The sequence below is a fragment of the Anastrepha obliqua genome, chromosome 5 (genome assembly GCF_027943255.1).
Source record: "Anastrepha obliqua isolate idAnaObli1 chromosome 5, idAnaObli1_1.0, whole genome shotgun sequence".
NCBI lineage: Eukaryota > Metazoa > Arthropoda > Insecta > Diptera > Tephritidae > Anastrepha > Anastrepha obliqua.
The window spans coordinates 74,268,433-74,291,221 of NC_072896.1; the positions used below are offsets into that span (position 1 = coordinate 74,268,433).

The 22,789-nt window shown below is 33.2% G+C and overlaps 1 protein-coding gene across 1 annotated transcript in view; it reads right to left on the reverse strand.

Moving 5' to 3' along the window:
* Positions 1–14,439, reverse strand: part of LOC129248831 (putative gustatory receptor 22a) — a 78,619-nt gene extending 64,180 nt beyond the window's left edge. The window contains exons 1-2 of the mRNA XM_054888443.1: positions 13,513–14,439; positions 13,303–13,443 (exon numbers count right to left, since the gene is read on the reverse strand). Coding sequence (XP_054744418.1) covers positions 13,303–13,443; positions 13,513–14,439 — 1,068 coding nt within the window. The remainder of the gene's footprint in view (positions 1–13,302; positions 13,444–13,512) is intronic.
* Positions 14,440–22,789: the final 8,350 nt, after the last annotated feature.

Consider the following 22,789-nt stretch of genomic DNA (forward strand, 5'->3'; position numbering starts at 1 on the left):
TGCCCGAATGTGACTTGCATGTATTTTGACCCACTCGCGGACAATGGCTTTTTTCAGCGCCTCGAAACTGGTGAATCTTTTAGTTCGGAACTTGCTCTACAAAGAGAATAATCCATCGGATTCGCGTCTGGTAAATTTGAGAGCCATGGTGTAGACGTTATAAAGTTTGGAACGTTGTTTTTGAGTCATTCTTTGTTCACTCGCGCTTTATGAGACAGTGCCGAGCCCTGTTGAAACGTCCATGGTCTGCTACTGCAATGTTTGTTTGCCCACGGCTTCAAAGCAACCTCCAGAATACTTTCCCGATAATATTTCGCATTTACTTTGACGCCAGCTCGATGAAAACAATTGGAGAGCGCCCATCAGCGGTTAGAGATGCCCAAACCATTACCTGTGGTACATAGGTGCTGTCCCCTGGTGGCCAATCGATGACTTAAATTTTCGAATGGACGGTCGGTCAAATAAACTCTATCGTTTTGAGAGTTTACGAATAGCACAATTGGAATAATTTTCTCGTCAGAAAGACAATGTTCAGAAATGAACCGCTTTCGGCCGAGGAAAGCAACTCCTTTGCTCTCTGAAGTCTGACTTGTTGCTGCTTTGGTGTGAGATCATGCGCCGTTTGGATCTTGTAAGGCTTGACTTTGAGATCATTTTTCATTTTGTAGCGAATGCTACGGTCACATATTTTTAGTTCTTTCGTCATTTGATTGGCACTTCGTCGGGGACTTCGCTCAAGTCGCTTCTGCACTTTTTTATCCATTTCACGTGACGTTGCAGTCTTTTGGTGACCACCTCCATGACGTTTCGCGATGCTACCAGTATCATTGCATTGGTACAATAAACAAAAACTTTATTTACTTTAAGGGGCTCGAGCTCACGAACAGTCGCTGGTTGTGGTTTTCCAGCCAAATATAATGCGTTTTTTCGCGTTTACTCTCGGCAAAATGCTTCCGCGAGCTTATAAACAATACTCTGGATCGTCATTTAGCCAACTAACAGACAACTGATGCCCGTGCATCAGCTGCGCGAGCGGCATGTAATTGGTTTCACTTCGAGCGCCGGACCCTGTAATAAAAAAATTTTAAAAGTTCATTGGATTCGAAATGTTTTCTTTTTTATCAGACTCGATACCAAAAAGCTTGACAACAAGCACACAGCAGTTTTTCTTAAATTCCCTTTTGAACGGTAAGGCTGCTTTTAATTGTCTAAATGGATATATGCGCAGATAATAACCGAAAAAAGTCACAAAAGCCTAATTTATTTAGCTTAACCTAAGAAACTATCCCCGTAAAAGATTACCACTTTTAAAAAAAGTCAAAAAGTTATTGGTCAAGTTATTAAGGGGTCAAAATAAAGGTTCCATCACTCAAAATCCTTTCTGGTATTTAAAAAAGTTATTGATAAACAAAATGAATGATCAAAATCATTTTTGGATTTTATAAAAGTTATTCAAAAACAAAAGGTATCTAAACTTAGAAAGTAGCACATTATTATTTACATATGCAGTTTAATTTCGTACAAATCATTAGTGCCATGATTGTGAAACCAATGAGGCAAGTACTCATGTAACAGATTTATAGTATTACACTCGATACTTACGCCCATAGCCTAAATTCAATATTCCCCAGCACATTTCCTTACGCTTTCTTCTTTTCCATTTTCGTTCCTGAACTTCTAATATTGTGATTACTTTTCGAAAAGGTTATTTATTACTATTACGAGTACATTCGTGCCGATTATACCGCCTCACATACGAATATTTATTTCATTTCTGTCAATTCACAAGCCATTTATTTGGAACAATCGCAATGCCATCAACCGATGCTTCTTCTCCTCTCCATCATTCATTATAAGATATTTTCCTCTACACTAGCAAGCCAAACTGATTTCTTTATGTCTGCTAATTTATTATGACTTTGATAAATTTACGCTAAGGCGAACCTGAAAGGGTAGCAGAAAAACATAAAATTGTGCTTTTTGAAACTACAAATGTATGAAAATGTGCAGGAATTTTTTATAGCGATCTTGAAAGCATTTAGAAACTCTGTTGGACAAATTTTAGCTGAACTCGTATAACAACGTTCTTACAGAAAAAAGTATAAAAGTATATATATAATAGTTTATATTGATTATATTATATTACTTAGAGCCATATAAGTTTGTATTTGGCTCGATTCCGAATAGAAACCGGGATATTTTTTTCTATTTTATTCACTATTTTTCGCTAATAAAACTTCCTGAGAATTTTTTTTTCCATTTGCCCTTTCTTTCCTTCGTATCACAAATGAACTTCGAAAAAGGGAAATTGTGTTTTTCAAAAAAGTACATGTCATAAATATAAATAACAGGGAGAATGGGATGGGATTTTCAAACGATTTTCCCGCCAGCAAATTGTAAGGGATCAGCGACAATTCAAGAATGGAATAAAATACTAAACATTTGTTTTTAGCTCAAAAACTAGCAAGAAAAATCAACTAAAGTTACTTGTAAATATGGTGCAGGGAAATCCTGGAATCGTCAGAGGATTTTACAAAGGCAGCAATAAGCAGAAGACTACGCAACCCAATATGTGCCTGAACTTGTGTGAGAATATTAGTAGAAAATTCAATTTCAATAAGAATATGAGTGTTTTAGTAATAATATTTATACTTTTCTACAGAAATTGTACTTATTTTATTATTTATATTAGTATTCACAAAAGTGCAGTAATAAATGAATAATAAATAATAAAAAACGCATTAAATTTTTTATTAAAATTATTTGAAATTCCAGAAAACGGGGTTACCTCTTTGCAACTGCTTATATAGAGGACTTGCTATGGTATTTCTGACATTTTGGGTAGCTGCTCTTTGTGGTGAGGACAAAGAAATGTCTTCTGCGCTATCGCTAAATAGGGTGACAAACCCTCTTACTACTTCTTCGCTTAGGATTGGAAATGCTTTTAAATGAATACTACATTCATGCAGCGCGCAGCACATAGTTATCTTCTTTGCGCTCAAATGTATTAAAAAGACTCTCAACTACCGGCCCCGGAGCTTTATTCTGAGTGAATTGGACCAAAGAAACGTCCCCATTTTTTCCGACTTGAATTCGTTATACAGACATCTTCTTTGGCCTCACCTTAAAATTATCCTCCAGATTATGTTAGAAAAATATTTATTCTAAGAATATTTCTGCTTTTTATTATCATTTTAATTTCTCAAGTCTTTAAAACCCACTCGATTCTTACCAAATCCTCAACGATGGAAAATTAATGTCTTAAATAAAAAATGTAATTTTATACTGTGCGTATCGGACGTGTTTTACTGTCGTTCCGTGTTTATAAACGATTTTTCAACGAATTCTGAGTGCATTATTGCTAATAAGAGATAGAGACGCATAGAAAATTGGATGATTAATTTTGTGCCACCTTGTATATACATACATATATGTAATATTATATTTCATGAATTCATAAAGCGTCCATTCACAAAATTGAAAACCCATTGCGGGAGCACACCAACACACAAATAATTTGTGCTACAGCAAGCTCTTGTTCTTTCAATCAGTGCATCAATGCAAAATCAACTTACAGCTCAGCTTCTGATTTTACTCTCTTCTGATACGACCATTCTTATCCACTTTTACGCAAATATCATGTCGATGCGCCTTAAGCTCGTCTTAAGTTTACGATATTTATTTCAACTGTTTGCTGACGTTATTTTATTACTACTGTTGAACTTCCTCTTTCGCCTTCCATTAGCAGCAATGTGTTGTGCAATGCAATTTTTAAAGATTTTCTTCGGCATCGAACCACCTTCCACTTTCCACCTTCCTCATTACTTGCTGGTGCTGGCAAACAAGATACTCGCTGTTCGTTCGAAGACAGCGTTGAACTTCTGGCATATCTGGCTACACTTAAGATAAATGAATATCGTACGTGTTGTCCTGTTGCATTGCTCAATTTTGCAATTACTTTGTTGTCATTCGCTTGCTCTTTGGCCGTTGTCAACGCCGTTTCAGCGATTCGTCCTGCTGCTACTGCTGCACGGAACTCATTTTGCTTTTGTTGTCAACAACAAACGTGCAACGAATATGCTGCGTAATTAAGTTAAGCTGAGGGAAAACGAGAAAAAATATCATATCCTATTATATGTAGGTACATATATACGTACATATATTCATGTATGTATGTACACACAAATTCGCCATTCCTCATAACATTTTTCTCAACATGTTTCCTTTGCTCTTGTTTTTATTTCAGTGCTTCCTCGTGGCCTCTTGCATGTATAGAGAATTTCTTTTTCTGTGGCATTTCATGAATATCGCTGCATCTGTGATGAGCTTACATCACCCGCCGAATTCATGACAATATGTTCAGGCTTTCATGCAACATTAAATTAAAACAAAATAAGACTGTTTTTCGCTTTATCGCTCATACGCCGCGCACTCTAAAAGCTCCATTATAGGTTGAGGGAAGAAGAAAATTTAATCTTGCGCTAAGAAAATGACACAAATCAATTTTAATACGAATGTATGCGTAAATATGTATTTGAGTAAAACTGAGAGCGTGCTCTTGTAAAACTAATTAAAACACAGCGCAGTGTAATGTGAGGGAAATTTGGAATGAGGTGAAAAAAAAATTATGCGAGTTTTCCGCTGGGTGTCTTTAGTGAGCTATATTTTGCATTTCATTTCTTTAGTACATCTATGATTACAAAACTCTTACAGACTAGATGTCAGAGAAGTTCTTCAAGTTAGTTTCTTAATTAAAATAAGCACCAAAAGTTTTTCTTATGGCCAGCTTTTCCTAGCTGCATGGCAAAATCAATCAATCAAAGAGATAGAGATAGAGATAGAGATAGAGATAGAGATAGAGATAGAGATAGAGATAGAGATAGAGATAGAGATAGAGATAGAGATAGAGATAGAGATAGAGATAGAGATAGAGATAGAGATAGAGATAGAGATAGAGATAGAGATAGAGATAGAGATAGAGATAGAGATAGAGATAGAGATAGAGATAGAGATAGAGATAGAGATAGAGATAGAGATAGAGATAGAGATAGAGATAGAGATAGAGATAGAGATAGAGATAGAGATAGAGATAGAGATAGAGATAGAGATAGAGATAGAGATAGAGATAGAGATAGAGATAGAGATAGAGATAGAGATAGAGATAGAGATAGAGATAGAGATAGAGATAGAGATAGAGATAGAGATAGAGATAGAGATAGAGATAGAGATAGAGATAGAGATAGAGATAGAAACAGGAAATAAAATTAAAATAAGAAATGAAAAATAAAAAAAATAAAAAAGAATAGAAAGTGAAAACGAAGGAGAAAAATGAAACTAAAAAGGAAACCATTAAAAAGAAAATATTTTTTCCTGGAGAAAGTAACAGCAAAAGAAGAAGAAAAAGAGAGGGCAAAAGTAAGAGCAAAACAAAAAGAAGGAAGAAAAACAGAAAAAACGAATGAAAGGAAAACGAAAAAAATAAGAATTAAAGAGATTTTTCCCTACGTGTGATAACACTGGTTAGCCTCCCAGGCATAAAGCATTGCTAATTAGTAGAAATTAAACTGTTAACTGCAAAATATTTTTTTCTAAAGAAAAATAACTTTAACTATAATTTTGAAATTGGGCGCTAGTTGGCAGTATTGTTTTTCCCCCACGTTACAGATAGAGGTTACTTTCCAGTTCTCAATTAACTTACCCCTATTAAGAGACTTATTGAGTGTTAGTAAAATTGGTAAGCAACTGCTATGGCATCATTCTTGAGCAAGAAAGAACATAATTTGTCTGAACCTAATTGCTATGACGATTAATTCAGTATAAACTACTCATTAAATGTAAGGGAATTCGCATTTCCATTTTACCAATTTAATTTTTTAATTACTGTAACTTATCAACAAAAGTAAATGGTTACTATTAATTGTTGCAAGTCATTGGTAAACCAAATTTAAAGTTGAAATTAAATTTCCTCTTTTTGAGCGCTAAATTACTGCATGCAGCGACAGATAACGAGGCAAACGAACAAATCAACAGTCAACGAACTTAATAACCAAACAATGCACTTCACCACTCCCTTGGTAACACATAAATTACATTTATATGTGCATACGCCCCATATATATACGTGTATGTAAAAATATTTGCTCACATCGTGGTGAACTTGCGCTATTACCAGCCTGTATGCCTGCCAGCACATCTGTTTCCTTTCCTGCTTGCGCACACCTGCCGCTGTTGTCCCTATTGTCGCTTTGTGGTGGCATACAATAAGGCGCCTGATTCATTGTACGACTGTCTGCCACAACAACGTAACTTTGACAGCATCCCGTGGTGCCACAATTGTGCACACTGAGCTTCAGCTCGACGGCTATAGCCAACGAACGAAAAGAGTAAATGTCAACAAAAAGTTGTGCATATGCACACAAACACACACACGCACTTATGCGCGTACATAAAATTTCATTCAAGACGACTGCTGGTTTATGAGAAATGTTGGTGATTATAACAGTTATCAGCAAAACTAGTTGCAAAATTAGTCAACTAGGCTGTGTGAATTGCAGCTCAGCTGCGGCTAAACTCTCCCTCTCTCTCCCCGCGCCCAGCTTACTTCTTCTCTGCATTAGGTACAAAAATATGGCTTTGTATTTTTTACTTCTATAACTATACATATTTCATTTTCCTATTAATCGCTATAACTTACTTTACATTCTCTTAGGCATGTCGTGGCAGCCACTTTTAACTTCTAACTGCTTCATTGCTTCACTAAGACCACCTGCTATGTCGCACTTAACAAGTTAACGAAGCATAAAATCGTCAGTTTATGAACTCACATTCATCTTGTTTGGGGTTTCTAAGTATTATGCTCGATTACGGTGCTCATTCAGTGCAATATTGCAAGCAGATGCATCTTCTTTTAATTTTGCTCCCTCCGCTTTCGCTTGCTGTTGCTTTTGCTTCTTTGTTAATCGCACCCCATGTAAGTGTACGTGTACAAGTCTACTTATTTGTTACTACTATTATACCTATATCTGTTGTTAGCGTAAACAGATTTTCATTTATTCTTATTTTTCACATCGTCCTTTTGTTCCTACATTTTTACTCCCTCCGTAGCTACGATTTTCATTCCGACATTCACCAATCTCAACAATTTAACCGATTAGCGCCAACTGCATTGCTGCTGTGCTTCGCTCCCTGTGGACAATACTTGGTTGGAATTGTTGGCTTTTGCACTTCGCATAGATTGCTGCGCTGTTTCGCTTGCGCAACGCATATATCTCGTTAAATTATCTTTATTGCTTCATTCTTTTTCAAGCTTTTAATTTCGTTCATCCAACATAAGTACGAGAAGTCAAGGCTAGATTTTGCTAAAGGGTTTATTTATAAAGGCAAACACGGAAAAGTATGGAGATTGTGAAATGTGGGGAAAGCTGTTAGAGTATGAGAAAGTTATAAGTGTATGAGACACTATATGAAAAAGAAGATGGGCTCAGCGAAACTTTCCTTCGAACGCTTTTACACGCACTTTTGTGCTTTAAAAAAGTGATGGAAGAAGCGGGGGGGATGTTTCTTTAAATAAAACATATCCTATGCAATTTTTACTGACAGTGCAAGCTATAGCGGCCATTTGAAAATGGAACGCAACTCAATTGAAAATCCATAGTGTAGTTTCCGGGTGCAAGTTGAATATTTTAAAAGCATTTAACACTTGCACTGTATTTTTATTTCATTATTTTGTCTTATTTTTTAAGTTTAGGGAAAGCAATTAAGTAATTTGTATGTTTTTTTTTTTTGTGTTAATGTGTAGTAAAAAATTATCTACCGATGATTCTGTCTTAATTTCTAAAGGCGCAGGAATTAAAATGAATAAAGTGAGTGAAATCATTATTTTCGATTCAATGATTGAAAAAACCTTAATTTTTGTAAATATGAATCCATCTCAAGTAGAAAAATAAATTAACATTAAGAAATTATAGTAGTCGTAATACTGCCTACAATCTGAAGATCGACAGTAAAACAATTTTAAACCATTTGTGCAGAGCTAATTTCAAAAATAGACTGGATGATTGTGTACCACACCAATTAACACCAAAAAACATGATGGATCAATCTGCGAAGACTTGGCCAATAACGGCTAAATTTAGATCTCTACTGTCAACAACTGGACCGTTCAAAACACGCATTTGACCAGAAATGACCGGAATTGGCTAACAGAAGAGGTGCTGTGCTCCATCAGGACAACTCAAGCCAACATACGTCTATAGTGACTCGTCAAAAACTTCGGGAGTTCGATTGGGAAGTTTTAATGCATCCACCATATAGTGCGGACCTGACACCAAGCGATTACCCTATTTTTCTCTCATTGCAAAGCTTCCTGAGTGCAAAACTTCCAAGAGAAGATTTTGATAATCGATTACTAAAGTTTCTCACCAATAAGGACCAAAACCTTTAAAATGGCATCAAATTGTACAACAAAACGGTGCATATTTAGCCGGCATTAGACAATTCAAAGCATTTTAAATAAAATTTTGAATTTTGTTCTAAAATAATGGATATCGTTTCCCCCAAATTAATATTTCGTTTGGTGTTAGTGCGTATAACGATTCACATATTATAATATATTAGCGAGTTGAATGAAAATTGTATATAATAATATAATAATTTATATTATATAGTAAATGACAATTTGCCACAGGATAATTATGAAAAAAAAATTAGTATTTTCTGCACTTCTCTTTTTCCCTTGAATAATTCCAGATTTAAACGATTTTTTTTTTAATCACTACATTTGGTCAAATGTTATGGTCCTTCAAAAAAATCAGACATCCGATTGCATTTCGATCCACGCGGTGCTACGTATTTGAATATAACTCGGTGAAGTTATGGGAATTCCACTATGAAAGTTTAAAGGGTTACTGGGCATTTCTTGAATTAACAAAAATGAGAAAAGAATCTGTTAGAGATTGAAATTATTTTCCAAAAATATTCACCAAAAACAAAAATTTTTTTCTTTCAATAAATTAAAAAAATAAAAAAATTTAATTTTTCTCCATTACTGGGCATTTCTTCCAAAAAATTTTATTTTTTTCCAAAAATTTTATTTTTTTCCAAAAATTTTAATTTGATTTGATTTTTTTCCAAACCTTTTTTATCACAGAAAAATTTATTTTTTGTCCAAAATTTATTGGGCATTACTGGGCATTTCTTAAATTACAAAAATGAGAAAAAAATCTGTTAGAGATTGAAATTATTTTCCAAAAATATTCACCAAAAACAAAAATTTATTCCTGTCAATAAATTTAAAAAATAAAAAAATTTAATTCTACTCCAAAAAATTGTAGTTTTTTCCAAATTTTTTTTTTTTTTATTTGATTTTTTTCCAAAACTTTGTTTTCACAAACAAATTTATTTTTTGTCCAAAATTTATTTATTGAAAAAAGTGTTTTATCTTCAAAAATTCAAAAAAATAGGTATATAAGGGCAAAAGAACCACGATCTTTAACTTTAACATTTTCAACATTGCCTAAATCTCAAAATTGTTAAATTTTGTCGAAAATCTTTTCAGTTACTTCTTATAATACTTGAGGTTATACATAACTCAACATTCCGAAAATGCAACGACAGTGTCCAAAATACGTGGATCACTTGTAATGAAATCAAAACTAGATCACTCCAGTACCTTTCAAATAAAAAATACAAATGAATAAATAATTTTTTTTTTCACATCAGAATTATTTAAAAAGATTGCGCTAACGAGTTCTTGCTTAATTAACAGCGGAAGATCTCCTTATCTGCTTACTTTACCGCATACACTAACTTAAACCTACAACAGCTTATTTTCATGTAAATCTCTTTCATAAGGCTCTTAAAAGCACATATTCTGTGAACGAACTTGTAATGCCCTGTGCATGTATGAACTCAAATATTTCTAGCAAAAAGTAAATTGAGTAGCGAAGGATTTAATAAAGCGTATTTTGTACAGTTTAGTCAACGCTCAAACCATGCTTTGCAGCTGTTATTTACTCACACATACTTATTTAATACTATCCCGTCTATCTGTAAATTTGTAAAGCTTAAAATTTTGCAACTGTATTATAAATTAGTTAATTTGTCTCCTTTTTCTCTGAGTTTATTTTCGTAGCAATTTCCGAAAAAATGTGGAAAGCATTTTTATTACCAGAACTTTTTGCCCACTCTCCTTTGCATCAGACTCTTTCTATTATTATTTTTCATTTATATAAAATTTACATTTTTCCATGTTGACAGCTGTCAGAAAAATTATGAATGAATTGCATTATTCAATTTAAGTTAATACAATAAAACTTTAAAGTTATGCTAAGTAACTAAGTGACTGTTGTGAATGTAATTATGTAAAATATAAGGTTATAAGTGCAGATAATTTCCATTAGATAATTTTTTTTTTCTTTTGAATTTTTTTGACAATCAATTACTTGCTTTTAAATACAATTTAATCAATTTTAATATAATTCAATCAGCTTCATATTGAAGTAAACAAAGTTCACACATTAAAGTTTGAAGATTACAAACGGGTTTTTATTGGCGGTTATTTATACAAAATTTATATTGCACTTTTTTGAAGTTATTATTCACCAGCAGATAGTTGTGTTTTCACTTTCCATTCTATTTGAATGAGAGGGCTCCAGACCAAAGACGCATACTCCAGTTATACACAATTTTTCTAGTATAGTAGTGTTTAAAATCTCTCACGTAGCGGCTTGGAAATGCTGAATTACTTAAGCCTTCGGCCATATGGAACTGACATAATTTACCAAGTTAAATGTCGCGCATAGATCAGAAAACTCTTTAGCTTTACGAAAAGAACATTTGATTCAGAGTTTTTGGAAAGGTGACATGAAAACATTTATTTATATTAAGTAAAACCTTATTTTTTAGATGAAATGATAGAAAAAAGTTTTCTAAAACGGTTGCATCTTATCAGCCAATGGAAAGTCCCCGAGCATATATAAAAAGTTTTTCTAAAAAAGTCCCTCCTAGAGACCATTTGACGTTCTGTGTCGGCATAAAGCTAAATGAGTTGATGTGCATCTCATGGCATGAAACACCAAACGAAAAAATAATAAGCGAAACAATTATGTCTAATAGCGGTGTCTCTCGGCAGGCAATAGAAAACCTCTAAATGTAATTCTACCACGAAAAAGCTCTTCCTAAAAATTCATCTGCCGCATGGAAGTGGAAGATCCCACCATTTATGGCAAAACAACAAGGCGCACACGATTCAGCGATTTGGAGGTGTTATTGTATTTCAAAAAAGTTCTCTATGATTGGTGGAATAAAATAAAATTAAATTAAAAAGTATAAAATTCCACATTCTTGCATATCACGCAAATTTTTTGCTTTTTTTCGGACCCAATACTGTATCGAAATCCTAGCGGGCCAATGTTATAATCATAATTTGAATAGGTTATTTATATTATTCTTTAATTCATATATACAAATCGAAATTTATTACACTGACAAACTATTGAAGTAATCTGAACTTTTCTACAAACTATTATTTTTTATAGTAAATTAGCTCTTACTTCTGATGATGGAATAACAAAAAATTAGTTAATCAAGCTAAATTAATTATATCTTTAATATTCATCGACGGCTTTCGTTGCAAGCAGTTTAATTGAAACTATGCCGAATCCATCAGAAATAAAATATGCGGACACTGACTTTGGCATCATATTTAACCACATATTGGCATGGAAAGATAATTAATTTTGCACCACTTCGTATACGTTGAAGGCTGACAGCTTGATTTGATTTGTTTTTAAAAAAGTTTAGCCACAAAGCCAGACCCTCAGAATTTGACGCTCAAGCCCGCTGAGAATATTTTTTCTACTGATTTGAGATATAAATTTACACAATTTAGGAAATAAAACCTACTCCGGCTTTTCTTCCTTTAAATTACAAAATCCCACTTGCTCGAAGCATTAAACAAATGCCATTATGACTTGCCAAGTTAATTGCTTTAATGTTCAAGTTTCTATTCCTTAGAAAATGTCTCTAAAATTACACTGTAAACGCTTTTTGTACTTGGTAAACAGAATTTAAGAATTTAAAAATATCAGATTTTTTTTAATTTCTATTTTTTAATTTACTTGATTTATATCCAACACATTCCCACTATTAGACTCCCAACCACCCGCATGATGCAACAGTTTTCACTTGTTTTACTCCCTTGTTCTTGTAAATAAAATAAATATTTCACTCATTGCCAGTTTGTCGTTGATGTTGCCGCCACTGTAGTCAACACTATTACGTCTTTATTTTATGGTTGACGCGCACAAATATTTTATTAAACCAAAGACCAATACAAAAGTTCTATGAAAATACTGTGTATATGTATTTGTATTTATTTTTGGTTGTTGACAATAAACAATGGCATATTTTTTTTTTAAGTTTTAAGCACACACACACACAGGCCAGCAGCGGGGAGTAACGACGATTAAAATGCATGTAAATAAATAAACTTTAAAATGAATTGGAGTGAAAAGTTTTTGGGTAATGCAATTCACTGTTTGTTTTGATGTTGTTTTTTCTACTTTTTTAGTGCATTCTATTATCAAAAAAATTATTATATATTAGCACAAATTTGTAGTTTAATATTCAATAACTCAATGATATTTTATTTTGTATTTTTTAAATTCCATCATATTTTTCAACTGCTGAGTATTTCGTCAGGTCAGTTGTTTTTAATACCACAAGGATGGAAAATGTTCACTTATATATTACTTGTAATTTGGTCTCAAAATCTATTAATTTTTTATCTCATTGAAACTGAATCTCAACTTACTCGGAAGACCTTTAGCATAGGTCCGCTAAATTTCAAGAAATCTTTGCTACTTAAGGTTGGACTAAAAATAATGAATAATTCCAAAATTAAATCGGAGACTTGACAGTAAAGTATTACTATTGAAAGCATTTATAGGTTTAGCGACCTGAAAGATGTGTTGTGCCTGACAATAGGCAATTAAGTTTAGCAGACGTTAGGGGCACTGCGAATCTCAAGGCATTCTTCATGCCCGTCGTATGTCTATATCCAATATTTTATCGGATCACAAGGAGCGAATTGGCATCGAATTATACCACAATTTGCAAAGCTTTATTCATTATCTTTCTTGTAACAATTTATGATCGACCTGTCAGAAGAGTTCCCATTCAATCACTTAGCGCATCGTTGAAGCAAAATATTACTCATACGCCCCGTATGGCAAATACGCATAACAGATTTCTAAAAGGAAAATGTATTCAATTCTCGTTTTGTATTTCTGAATATATATTATAATATAATTGCACCAAATAGATTATATATAAAATCATGGTCAACACAATTTTTACACCAGTTGAATAATCCAAATCTACCAAACCACATAAGCGAAAATTTGGGGAGTTGGTAGCGCAAACCAATGCAAAAATTTCCAGCTAAAAATGCAGAAACAAAGCACAAATATCAAAAAATCTAAATTCCAATGCATTTACTTCACCACTCACTTCTCGCTCAAATTCCACTTTTAATTGCGTACAATTATTAAAGCATCTCAGCAATTGCGCCATTTCACGCGTAGTTTGCACCATTAATTCACAAGCAGCGATGACCAGCCAAAAATCGATTGTATTTATTGTTACTACGAAAAAAGCTAAGACGAGGCCCCAGGAAATTATTATGTAATTCCAAATGAAGACCACTATAAATAGAGTTAATATGTTGTGACCAGCAATGCCAGTGATGCTGAGCAGCAGTTGCTTGCCATATATTCTACCAAATTGCTGACACACCCGCTGTATACGTATGTAAACACCAATAATTTCATTGATTTCATGCTCCATAGCGTCAATATTTGAGTTGTGTATGCTCTTGGCCATGAACTTAAGGCGCTGTTGCAATATCCAAATATACCGGTAAGTCACTATGATGAAAGTATAAAAGTGAAGCACTACTAGCAAGACGATATTCTCCATAAGCAATGGTAGTAGAGTAATCGAAAATGTGAATAAACTGAATTTGTTATACAGACGAATTATTCTTAAAATGGATGGTGCGTTTTTCAGCAGCATTATCAATCCCTTCATGATGATATAGTTGTCGTAGGAAGTGCAATGCTTCGCTAAATAGCTATGCCTTGCGAAGTACATGCTGTCGAATGCCATGAATTCGTTGAATATTCCCAACACGCTCTTGTACTCACTCCAATTGGTCCACATAGTTGCTAGCAGTGCATTTATATTGACCATGAGTGTAAATTGGCCAAGCTGTTCCATAATTGTGCCATATTTCAGGTTGTCCAAATCAATGAGCTGGCTTTTGAAATGAGCGTACAGGGCTAAGCTAATTATGAACGTATCAATGCAAATGTTGTAAACCAGGCAATATTTTGATGGCACAATGCTTTTTCGTGTTTTGTTAAAGCCATAAGGCATGATACCAAAAGCAATGGAAAGCCAAATTGTAGATCTTACAACAAAACGAGAAGTACAAGAACGGCATCGTGCCCACATGACTCTCGAAGCTAATTTAAACCGGAACTAAAGCCTTTCTAATTAAATTATAAACAATACGACTGAAAACTAATGACCTTTGTATATTTATTATCGGATGTTCTGTCCACCAGGTTATTTGCTATGTCATGCAATAGTGGCATGAATACTTGACAACTTTGACATGTCTTATCTGGCATCAAAAATAACAATTAATAACACAGGACAGGGTATTTACGTGGGCAAGCGAACTTAATCAAGTGTAAGGTCGATTCATAAATGCCAGTAAGGACGGAACTTTCAATGAAATATCATACAAGAGACTTCATTAGATTGAACTGACTGGCATTCTAAATTGCTGGCAGGTAAACATTTTGTCATTATAGAAGCCTGCTTCAAATTTTAAATAACGGTTAATTTACAGTCAGTTTGATAAAAAGTTAAATTTAAGGTGTCGAAATATATATAATACATTTATTAAGGGTAATCAGAGAGAACGTTGGTTCGAATCTCGGTGAAAGCAAAATTAATAAAAACATTTTTCTAATAGCGGTCGCCCCTCGGCAGGCAATGGCAAACCTCCGAGTGTATTTCTGCCATGAAAAAGCTCCTCATAAAAATATCTGCCGTTCGGAGTCGGCTTGAAACTGTAGGTCCCTCCATTAGTGGAACAACATCAAGACGCACACCACAAATAGGAGGAGGAGCTCGGCCAAACACCCAAAAAGGGTGTACGCGCCAATTATATATATATATATAATCAGATTGGAGGTATTTATTCCAATTGGGGTTTTTGTCAGATCACGTGTGACTACTCTCGAACTAAATACGTAACTTTTTTCGGTATGTCAATGAGACATTTAATTATGGAAAGACTTACGTTCATCATGCGCTCAAGCCAACTTATGATATTGAGCGATGAGACCCATTTAGCTCAATGGCTAGTCAATAAGTACGGTTTTTGGGCTTAAGAATAACTCAAAGCCACTCAAGAACAGCTATTACATTTATTGAAAGCAAATGTTTGGATCGCCGTATCGGCTGGAGGAATCAGCGGTTCATATTTTTTTAAATACGAAGCTGACGCCAATGTAACAGCGGATGGCCAACGCTATTGCGTCATGATAAACGACTTTTTGATGCTGGAAACTAACTTCGATTGAGGTATTTAAAGGGAACTACAGTTATTCACGAATTGCGGAAGTCTTCCAGTGAGTCATTCAAAATTGGTGTTTACGGATGACTGAACTACGGCGCAGTTTCGGCCAATATTTGAGAGGGATTATCTTTAAAAAATAAAAATCATAAATGGTTCTACATAGAAATAATATGGGCAACCTTACCAGTCTGAATTTTCGTTATTTTATTTCAATTTAAAATCCGATATGCCTAAATTGATCACCCTTTACATACTCAAATTTCTTAGCATTTAAAGGTACAGACATAAGGGCAAAGACACTACATACATTTTGACAAGGTTTTGACTTTTTACTTATTTAGTTTTATTTCTATTATTTTCAATAGCAAAGGGTAACTTAATCCAAACTTCAAACTGTCTACAAATCGAAAAGTTTTCAACAAAATTGAAAACTTTTTAATCAGATTTGTCAAAAAATAAAGTATACGCAGTATTAATGCCCTTTTGACTATATTTTAATTTTTTTTTTTATAAAAAATATTTCATTCTATTGTATAAAAAAAATCGAATAAATTCGAATTTTAACTTTGTGTTAAATTTAGAAATATTCATCCGATTCTCATAAAAATTGTATTCAAAGTTTTTAGAAAATGCTTGGGTGCGCAGTTTTGTAGCCCGCTCAATTCCAGTGCAATAAATTGCAAGTTGGAAGTGACACAAAACTCTCATTAATTTTTGTAAATTTTTTCCTTAACAGTGTTGCGTATTTTCTCTATATAAAAAAAACGTGCATGCCGTGGAGAAAATGCGCAACTTCGTATAGGAGAAAAATTAAAAAAAATCAAAAAAAAGTTTTGAGATCCTTCCCCGTATTGAACTAGAATTCGGTTAAACTTTTACAAATTTAGCACAGACTTTGAAAGCAATTTTTTTAGCAGAATAAAATTAAAAATTTTATTTTTTTATAGAAACTTTAATTGTGCGCCGCTTTAAGAATTTTTGTAAAGAAAAGCTTAAATTTAAGGTCATACCTAGAGATAAACGAATAACAATTTGAAGTTCGAAAAATATGGTTAAGGGGTTAGGGGTAGTCCAAATTTTCAAAAAGTTTAACTTTTTTTAGCATTTTCTTAAAGTATGTATAATATCTTAAAAATATTGTGTGAAAATTTGTGAATCCGACAAATACTTTTCGAGTTATTCAACAATTAACAAAGGGCTCTCATAAATCGGTAGCAAAACTATAAATGCGTTTTTCTCAAATCTATGTTTTTTGAATTGATGAACACTGTAACTTAAAAACCGCTTGGTAGATTTCAATAAAATGTATATGGCTTTTGAAAAACATAAACAAGTCGTGCCGGATCGAAGGATTTTTTTTTTTCAAAAATTTAGATATTTTTAAACAATTAATTGTCGGTTTTTTTTAGAAAATTATTAAAAAATAACTAACTTATTTAAAAAAAAAAGCTTCGATCAAGCACAAGTTTAGCTATTAATAAAACTAATTTTTCTTGACCGATTGATTTTAGATGAATCTCCACGGACTTGTAATGATCACCGCAAGAGACTTCTGGAGAAACAGGCTCTATACAAACAGCGATAACTTTTACAATTATTAATTTTTTTTTTTAATTTTGCTAACGTGACGCAACGTTAAAACATGATTTAATGCTCTGTTTTTATTTTTGTAAAATAAAGCAACTGACTAGCACAAAAACATGACTGAAACTCATCATTTTTTCGGGTCTCTGTCTACCCCTAACCCCTTAAAAAAATGCTTGTAAAAGTTTGCAAACTAAATATCTTCTTTGATATAAAATTAATTCTCTGGTTAAATCAAAAATACTTATCGAAAATTTGTATCGTCAATAATTATATTTAAATAAGCCTCCAGACATTCTCATTCCGTTAGTTCAATTTATGAAACGGCAATTCGCAATTCAGTTTGTATTTCCAGGCACCTCGAACTAAACTCTACCAATCCTTTGAGTAGGGAACATAAATTGCTTTCCATAAGAACAGTTATACGTTGCATGCTACAGAGTCAGTAAACCAGATCAATCCGAAAAATATTGCATAACCACAAGTATTTTAAAATCAAAACCTATTCCTTTCACATTTATAGTTTTCTGCCTTTTAAACATATCAGAATAAAATAAATTGAACGCTTTTCGCAACTCTTCTGTTTTATGATGACACTCAAAACGTGCAACAATCTATCCTCGATTTCCGTAAGCTGCTGTGTACCACAAAAGCTGCTTTGGCAGTTTATTAACTTTGAAAAGCGCCTGAGGCACGCTGCATTTTTGAATTTCCTCAGTACCTTATTTCCGCATCCGCAAAAAAATAAAATAATTGAAAGCATAGTGCGCTGTCAAAGAAGGAAAAACGTTCAGTGAGGAAAGAGTATTGCGTACAACATGATTGAATAAAAAATGTCAGAACGGCTTTGCATTGCTGAAAATGAAATGGAAATAAAAGCGGGATTAATGAGATTTTTTGAATTTTAAAAATGCATGCAAATATTCTGGCGAAAAATTTCTATAAATTTAATATGAATTTAATTATTTGAATACTTTGCAGATGAGTAACTTTTAAAGGTGGACTCTAGTGGGAATGCATTATGTGGAAATATGACTGTAGGGGCCTTCAGATGCAAAACTTTCTCAGCTTAAGAGTTGAGTTTCACGACAAAAGGGTTCAGCTTTTAAGAAAAATGTTCCAATCACTACTTACTGCTATCTCTTCCATTTATAAAATAGCATAAAATGTTAACTGCGAATTCTATCCGTCATTTCAAGCGGAAAAAATTTGATTGAACTTCAAAATTAAACTTCGGACCACACTTTTCCTAGTGCAAATTTTGCTACAATCAGCATGCAGATAGAGTAGAAACATTACTTTGCAAAATTGTTGTGTTTGAAAGTTTCTTGCTGGACTATGGATTACTGGACAGTGATTGCCAACCTCATTACTATTTCTTCAAATTTTACATTTACTGTTTCATATGCGTGTATGTGTGCATTATTACTCCTTTGTTAGTTCTTTATAAGGACGCACAGCATGAAAATATTTTTAATATTTCTATTAAATATTTAACTAATAATCCCAAAGTAAAATATATTTATTATTTGTCCATTTGAAAAATGATTTGTGTCTCCCACTGAGTACTGCATAGAAGATATTCAAAAGTAAAAGAAGCGCATACAAGTAAATATAAATGGTAGGAAACGGTAATAAATTTATCGGCTTACAACAAAATTAAGTCTAAAATAAAACCTCTTACTCAATCCCAATGAAAAGCAGAATGACCAAATTCATTACAAATGCACGTACAGGGTAGCGCATAATCATCCAATTCTGTTTTTGAACAACTTTTTATAAAAAAAAATATTTTGAGTAAAGGAAATCTTTCTTTTAACCTTTAAGCGCTCCATTGCTTGTCTGTTTGTAAAATGTAGCTATCTTGTTCTATCTTCCGGTAGGGTGAGTAATTTTGCGCCACCTTGTAGAACGATTTTTGCTATGCAGTTTTATAGCCAATTAAATTCTTGTCTAGTAAAGTGCCAGTTCGATTTCCCGTGGATTTTTGCATATGACGCATTTTCTCCGTATCAAAAACAATATCGTGCTGTGGAAGTCGTCTCTTTGCCGCGCACCCTAATTAATACTCAATGATTTGCGGCCTCGTCGACCTTTTAAATCTGCAACCCTTTTCTTTCGCCTGTGGACTATACCCGTCAACCAATTGATTATGATTTCAGATCTCTGAGTTGCTGGTTGCTGTATTCTGCCACCTGAACGTCAAATATGATTTACGTACGATGCCATTTGCAAAAATTATAAATCTTCCCATAAGGTGATTAATTTTCCGCCGCCTGGCATGTGTTAGGGTGCCTTCCCGAAAAAAAGTTGCGGTTTTTCGACTGGAATTATAAAGTTCATTGTATTCCAAAATATTTCAGAAAAATATTAAGATTTACGTAAGCTGGTCCAAATTGAAAGTACCTTCAAAAATCGATTTTTCCAAATTAAATTAGTTTTTAAGAGTTTAAATTTCAATTATCTGCATGAAAATTTTGCAAAATTAAATTCATCAATGGAGTAAAAGTAATACTTTTTTTTATTTTTGATTAGATTACAGAAACTTTAAGAATTCAGCCAAATCTTTATCGATTTAGACTAAAGTATCCAAAGTATCATTGGAAATGAAATTTCTTCTCACAGTTCAAATCGAAAATCTGGTTAAAAGCAAGACATTTTTTAAATCTAATTTTGCTTAGAAAAACTCGCTCTTTGATCCAGCTCACGTAACTCCGCATACCTTTTAAGCTTAAGCACTGCTATCAGCAGAGGTGATTCTTTAAAAAAAATTTCAAATTAATTTTATTGATAAAATGTTAATTTCGAAATATTTTAAAATTTAATAAATTTTATAAATCTGATAGAAAAACAGTGGCAATTTTTGTTTTATTGTATGAGGAATGATGTGTCCTAAAATATAAAGGGTAGTTAAGACGGCATTTTCAACAGAACGTCCAGTTTTTGATCTGCCGGTACTTTTGCTTAAATTGTCGACTCATTCTGATGATCATTTCCACCAAAAAAGCACGCATTTTGTGATTAGGATGATTAATTTTGCGCCATGTTGTATGTATTCATATATTTGCTATACATTTTTTCATTGAGATTTTTAATGAACCTGAGTAAGAGGTTCCATTTTGGACTTAATTTTTATAATCTTCTAAACTTAAGGATCTGTCCCCTTAAAAAAAAAATTTCGAAAAAAAACAAAATTTTTTTTTTCATAAAATGTTAATATAATCCTTTAAGAATATGTCAAAAAATTTTTAGAACGTAAATTTAAGTATTTCTTATATTATAGATCGTCAACCGTGACGACTCTATTCTTTACGTTCGAGCGCTGGAAGAGGTATAGTTACGTTCCCGACTTTAGACGCGTTTTTCTCAAAACTATATTTTTCGAATTGGCGTCCACGATAACTCAAAAAGTTATTGACCGCTCTCCCTGAAATGTTGCACACATCTTTTTTATGGTATAACTTTCTATGTGAACTTACAACATTTTGAAAATTTTTCAAAAAAATTATTTTTTCGAAGCAAAAATGGTAGGAAAATTCGCCCCAAAATTCATTTTTTTTTAAGCATTATATTCCGCAATTTTTTTTTCATTTAATGTGAATTCATATAGAAATTATGACATTAATAAACAAAAAAATTTGGGTTTTTTGTATTCAGGTCACTGACGCCAATGCTGCAATGCCCGCCGATTGAGAAGTCCCGCTGCGGCCTTCGTGGAAGAATTGAGTGTACATCCGCCATTTTAAATGATTAAAATAAAAGAAAAAAAGTATATTATTTTAATGTAGAAATAAGCTGTTTTCAAATTAAAAAAAAATGTATTGGCTTCTTCATTTTAAATAATTTTAATCAAATTCAGGGAAAATATGGCCGTTTACAGGTATCTATCCCCTTAAGCCCCTGTGGCATCAGAGATGATTCTTTAAAAAGAAAATGTTTTTAGAAAATAATTTTATTTATAAACAACTTGATTTTCGGGCATCCAACTCATTAAAATGTTAATAATTTTCCGAAATATTTAAAAAAAAACCTTGAATTTTATAATTCCGATAAAAAACAATGTCAATTTTTTTTTATGAACGAATAATGTTGCACCCTATTATAGGTTTATACATTTTTTATCTATCCATTTTCAATAAATAATTTATTTTTCTTGCCTTTCCTTTAACAAACACTGTAAATGCACAAAAGTGGCCACAAACTCATCTTTCAATGAATTCACTTGAACATTTTTGCAACTATTTCAGCACAGGTATCTATTGTTTAATTTTCTTGCCATTTATATAAATAATAGAAAAGGATTTTGAGAGTTTGTGGTATTTATATACTTGTATGTATCTTCATCTGTAACCCATATACGCACACACACACACATATATAACAATATATCATCGCTTGTGTGCATTACAAATTGGCCAGTGAAATCACCATGAAAATTGCAAAATTGCACAGAAGATAGCCATGAACTGTGACCGACCCAACTGTTGTTGTGCTGAAAAATTGCGGTAAAACCTTATTCAGTTGGCAAAGCAAGCAGAACATACCGCAAATGTAGCGCTAAATAAAGTGGCTTTGTGTGTACATGCACACATACACATAAAATATATGTCCATACAACGGTAAAATATTGCATTTTATTGTAACTATAAGTGGAAGTATGAATTTGTACCTGAGTGTTGCAACAATTGCAGATGACAGCAGCAAGTAAACAGATATCTACTGTGAAATGTTTGTCTGTCTGTTTGTATGTGTGTATATTTGTAGGCACTACCCGATATCTCTCCCTCTTCCTCATCCTCTCTCTCTATCAGCGCACATATCGAGCACTTGGGATCAGGTTGGTAGAAATGAAAATGTCACTTTTCCACTTGCGTGGGATTAGGCCCCACACTTCTGCATTTACCATGAAGTACCCAATTGTGAGGTACAGCTACAATGACAAGCCATAGATACACTGCACGTAACTCATTCACGTGGCATCGAAGAAGTTGTGCGAATTTTCTGTGACAATTTCATTATTCTACTAGACTTCAAATGCACAAATAGCAAAGAAGAGGAAGTGTCATATATGCATCCACACACACACACACACACGAAGATATGGGTACTTTCAGGTGTGATGCATGGGCTTGTGTGTGCGCTGCTTGCTGTGCTACACATGCTGCAAGTGAACAATTGCCACAAATGTTGAGCATTTAACATTTTACGAGCACACAATGCATTGGCAATTTGCTTGTTATGTTACGCAATGACAGAGTAAAATCTCTTTCACACTTGTCACTCCAATTGGTATTTGCATTGTCGCTTACAGCAAATATTGTTTTATAACATTTTGTGAAATAATTGATGTAACATATTTTGTGGCATTTTGACCAAGACCAAGTGGGTCTTATGTGGATTTGGAATCGATTTTCCATTAGTATTTGTTCAAAACGTATTTCGTCTGTGGCACTTTTTGTGGTATTTGATTTGTTTAAATTGCATTCTTGTTATCGCTTTACTAATTGCATTTAGTAAAATCAGAATATAATAAATGTAGGAAGGCCAGCA